The following is a 5,023-nucleotide window of genomic DNA, read 5'->3' on the forward strand; positions in this document are numbered from 1 at the left end:
CAGATTTCACTATCTTTTGGAAATGTTACAAAACCTCTCTTACAGCCCTCCCAGAGATAAGAACATTATATAGAGAAGCCCTAACCCGAGAAAGTACAAAAATGCCCCTAGACCCAAAAAAGCCAAACCGGACAGGGTCGGACCAAAACATAACATATATCTCAAAACATATCGATTCGAAGGTCTCGACGAACCCAACACAATACACCGCCTTTGGCAATGAGGTACGCCCTTTTTAGGCCATCCGAGCTCGTTTCAAGGCCAAAACGGCCCTCCGAAGATCCCAACTACACTTTCTGGACCGAAATCAAGCTTCACCAATAACATCTTTGATGCTCACAGAGAATTGGTAAAATTGTAAATCCGACATTAGGTATCTAAAGATTTGTCAGGAGGCTTTCTAAGATCATACTAACCAGCTTACAAAATATAGTAGCCATAGTTCAAAATCTCGCTGAGATCTCGGAAATCTTGGTAAACTCGAGCTAATCGAGACGAGATATGATACGAAACTACAAAATGTCAAATCTCAAATATTTCGAGAATCTCGACCTCCTCAGTACTCATACAGTTATAGTATTGTATTATTGGGACTTGGGAGTTAATACGTGGAAGACCAGGGTAGTAAGGTGTCTATGGCTTATGTACTATTCACTATACTTAGGTTGGGTGTCTATGTAACATGCATTGTGAAGACTTCATTGTATTCTTGTGGTTTGTTGTAGAAACTTTAAGTCTTTAACTATTTCTTAAATAATTATTCAATATTATGTGCATAATTTACTTGTTTTACTTGCCAATTATGTCTCATATCATTCAAACAATGTGTAGAATAGGCCATATTACATTAAGAGTGCCATATTACATTAAGGGTTCGGCCTTTACTGCCAAGTGCCAACCAAGGCAACAAATCCAAAACACCAAATTGGGTGTTTTTTTTCTTCAATTTGAACCTTTAAATATGTTTATTAAGCCTAAAACAAGCTTACCTTAAAGTTTTGGAGCCAACTATGGCCATATGCCCACCGAAACATAATTCCGAAACGTTAAAAAAAAAATACACTGTCTCGCCGAGATCTCGGAAAACTCAACCTGATCGAGACCGAGTTTTAGAACCTTGATAGCAGCTGTTATTGACCAAATATATATATTGGTATTACTTTAATTGATATTTCACTCTTGGTATTACTTTAGATTGAAATTTCTCTTGGTATTACTTAATATTTGATTTTCAATGTAATCTCATGATTCATCCAAGAAAAGGAAACAGGATACCAAAGAAGAAAAGATTTTATGAACTATGAAGATGCTACACTGAATGCATTCAGCTTGACAGGATCACACATCTAGAACCATATATGATGCAATATCAGTACAAGGAACATCCAGAAAATATAAGACCATGGAAGTCATCAATGCAACAGCAGGAGTACAGAGAAAGATACTTGCCACAGCCTCATACTGTATTTATACATCCAGTACCATATGACAGTTGTTTGGTGTCTTTGCATCATTGAGAATCCAAATTCGTGAAATACCTGTTTGTCATAGGATAAGGTAGTGAAATCGAAAATTATGGAAGTTAGTCATGTTATCACCAAGATTTAACTTCTATGACCAATAGGAAGTCAAACCTTTACCTAAAATTGTGGAGTTCAAATTCTAATTAAGCATGGGAATTCCCTCCGGTAATGGGGGTACAATCCGACAGAGAATCTTAAGGCTCATCTTAACTCACTAATAACCAATCCTAAACCAACCAAACTGAAAGGTTTAAGAAGTTGTTCAACAAGTAAATGAACAGTTCAAAAAAGTCCACGGTCTAAACAAACATGATGCGCTCTAAATCATCCAACAGAGGAGCAGAATGATGATATAAGTTTTCATAGAGTGGCTGAAAAGGATGCTATCATACGGGCCAAGGTTTGCTGTCCGAATAGGACATTCCCATTTTTCAGTTTTTTGTGCAGAGTCTGAGAACCGTGCATGTAAAACCATACATAACCGAGTAAAAGGCCTCTCTTGAACTTGAACAAATTATAGGCCGGACAAGCTAACAACATCGTTATCAGGCCCCCGATAATATTGTTCAACAACCAAAATCTATCTATCTATCTATTTAAAAAATAGACGAACAGTACCTAGACAAGCTCGATGTAGGCCATGGGTGCATTGTCCCCTCGCCTTGGCAGCGTTCTGATGATTCTCGTATACCCTCCATTCCTCTCTCCGTACCTATCTTGGACCTCCGCAAACAATGCATGGACAATCTGCTTCTCGTAAATGAAACCCAAAGCCTGTCTCCTCTTATGAAGAGTTCCCTCTTTCGCTAAAGTGATCATCTTATCGACATACTTGCGCACGGCACTCGCTCTTGCTCTAGTGGTTTTGATCCTACCATGTTTAAGGAGCTGAGTTGTGAGACCTCGCAACAATGCCCGACGCTGGTCAGGAGGCCTGTTGAGTTTGGGCACTCGCTTCCCGTGTCTCATGGCGAAGAATCTACCGCCATTGTCAATAATAGTGAGATTATACTCAGAGAGGTAATCTGCAACAGAGAAAAAGATAAAAGGAGCGTTTCACTGCAGGGTTTCTGGGCAGAGAAGCTAACTTTAGAAGGGAAAATGGGAAGCCCCCATGAAGCAAGCATCTCTGATTAGTTGGGTAAAAGAAAAATAAACAGTTTGCTTTACCTTGCCGTGAACCGAAAGAGAGAAGATGACTGTCCAGAGAGAGGCCCGTTAAAGATGGAAGAGCCTTGAGTTTCCGCTGAGAAAAGCGGAGTTGCACAGACGAAGGAAAGGTGGTTGTACGCGGGAATCGGAAGGTAGGACATGGAGTAGAGGAGACGGATGGGAGCGCCGACCTCACAGATGCCATGCTCCATGCCTGACCAACCCAACAAGAGGGGGCACTCGTCGTCATCGTCGCGGTGAAAGCACTCCACGCTGGTTGGGGATCTTCTCTTCCCTCTCTTCTATCGACCGTTCCCTTTTAAGCTGCAAAACCCTGTTTGCTTATCTTATCCCCTTTTCTCTGAGTCCGGATTTGCTCCCCGGGCCTTCCCCAAGCCCGAATATCGAGCGTTCAACTCGAATCAGCTCAGAGATGGGCTACTTGCCCCCCACCGATCCAGATCCTCTATTGGCAAGCTGCTCGGCAGGACCGTGCTACCCAAACACGGTGCTGTGTGCAATGACCGCCTTACCCCCATTCGGGCAAGGTGTTTGGGCAGTGGTAAGACAGACATTGCGCGCAACACCGTGTCTGGGCAACACGGTCCTGCCGGGCAGCTCAGCAATGAAGGATCCAAATTGCCCCCCTCTCTCTCTTGCATCAATTTTTTTGGGTAAATTACACATCAGCCCTTGGTTTTCAAACGAAACTCAGATCACCCCCTGATTTTTGAAAATTTTAAATCACCCCCTATAGTAACGGTGTTAGTTTGTTGTTAGTTATCTTGAACACACAGTGCAAAACACAGTGTCTGTGTGTTGGTTGTCATTATTGTCAACACAGTGTATGTGTGTTGTTATGGTGCATTACATGATAGAGGCAATGACTGGATAGTGTCCCAACATCCTAGTAGTTCTTACAGTGTTCTCAGTAGCAGTGGCATCATTACAGGGGCTTGGCAGTGTATACAGAGGTCCCATAGTATTTGAGGGTCATCCTGGGGTCTTTCTGTCATTTAGGCATGGACAGCATTACAGGGGCATTTTTATAATTTTACAAAGTACTAATGGCCTAGACAGGTGACAATGAGCATCTAATAGTATGTTGGTGATTTTGTTAGTCACAGAGGTCTATGGAGTGTTGACACAGCTCACAGGGGCATTTTGGTCATTTGACAGTTCTGTGACATGTTGGCAATGATGCTGGAGCATCCAGGCTTATGTGGCAGCATATTATAAAGTGTTTGGAAGCCTTAAACAGCCTTGGGTGAAGGCTAGATACATTAAGAATGTTGATTTCATAGGTTTCCGCACTAGCAGCGTGTTCGATAGCATTTTCGGAGGGTGTAATGGCGGAACTGGGTGGAGCATTCTACATGAATATTTTGGTTCGTCGAGTCCTCTTTGAAACGCAACTGGAATTGCACAATTCCAAGTTCGGACGGCGAAGTTACATCGATTCCCATTTGGTCACCTAAAATGAAGGCATTTTAGTCAATCCAAATTATTTTTGGTTCCCTGAGAAAATCAGTAAGGATTTCACTGATGTGGCCATTTTGATTGGTAGTGCTCATTGTCATGGACACATGGCCACAAATGGCGCTCAAATCGGAGCGAAGAAGTTATGGCCTAGATTCCATTTTGGGTGTTTTGGCTGGTCAAGAAGATAAAAGATTCTGATCGTGCGATCTACATCGTTCCAATTTTTTGAAATTTGAATATACGGTCAGATATAATGCAGATCTGTAGACCCTGTGGTCCCTGATTGAGTGTAGCGCCTGCATAAGATGCGCCTCACCGAGATTCCATTTCGAAGGCATCTATTGAGCCTCGTTTCAGCCCAACAATGATGATGAGATCGACGGCCAAGAGTTATTCTCGCCTTCACCGACAGATCTGACGGCTTTCAGGCCACCGTATAAGATAGCCAATGAGAGATCGAACTGTCGTCTGACGACTGACGCAGTCAGCAAACTTTTTTACTTTGATCTGATGCAGATCTATTGGTTTCGATGAAGACACGTTTTCTAATGCCCATCCAACCTCTGTCAGTTGGTGTGATCTGGTACACCCCTGTGCTCCCCTGATCCCATATGTCATCGACTCACCATACACCAGCACAGGAGATTCTATTTCAAGCTCTACGAGTGATCTAACTTCAAAACGCGATATCTCACTCATCTTGTGGCCAAATGAGGTGGTCTTTTTTTTAATTTTGGGTGATTTTTTGAGAGGAATCCAATGGTGCACTTAGAGAAGCGAGAAGTGTAGCAAAAGTTGCCAGAATATGGGTTGCAGCCCTAAATAGGTGATGTGTGCATTCAGAGTTTGAGTCACCTTCTCCATCT

The 5,023-nt window shown here is 42.5% G+C and overlaps 1 protein-coding gene across 1 annotated transcript; it reads right to left on the bottom strand.

Moving 5' to 3' along the window:
* Nucleotides 1-1,974: 1,974 nt before the first annotated feature.
* On the bottom strand, nucleotides 1,975-2,958 carry LOC122648433 (50S ribosomal protein L17, chloroplastic-like). The gene is made up of 2 exons (XM_043841646.1): nucleotides 2,694-2,958; nucleotides 1,975-2,548 (listed from the first exon to the last, which is right to left on the bottom strand). The coding sequence occupies exons 1-2, from the start codon at nucleotides 2,923-2,925 to the stop codon at nucleotides 2,142-2,144; spliced, it is 639 nt and encodes a 212-aa protein (XP_043697581.1). The 5' UTR covers nucleotides 2,926-2,958; the 3' UTR covers nucleotides 1,975-2,141.
* Between the last annotated feature and the right edge of the window lie 2,065 nt (nucleotides 2,959-5,023).

The sequence above is a fragment of the Telopea speciosissima genome, unplaced genomic scaffold (genome assembly GCF_018873765.1).
Source record: "Telopea speciosissima isolate NSW1024214 ecotype Mountain lineage unplaced genomic scaffold, Tspe_v1 Tspe_v1.1102, whole genome shotgun sequence".
Classification (NCBI taxonomy): domain Eukaryota; kingdom Viridiplantae; phylum Streptophyta; class Magnoliopsida; order Proteales; family Proteaceae; genus Telopea; species Telopea speciosissima.

Bases quoted from the DNA above. Each gene is read 5' to 3' on its own strand.
- LOC122648433 (XM_043841646.1), bottom strand. From the start codon at position 2,925: ATGACGACGAGTGCCCCCTCTTGTTGGGTTGGTCAGGCATGGAGCATG. The intron at 2,549-2,693 runs GTAAAGCAAACT...TCTCTGTTGCAG, and splicing joins CTCTTTCGGTTCACGGCAAG to ATTACCTCTCTGAGTATAAT.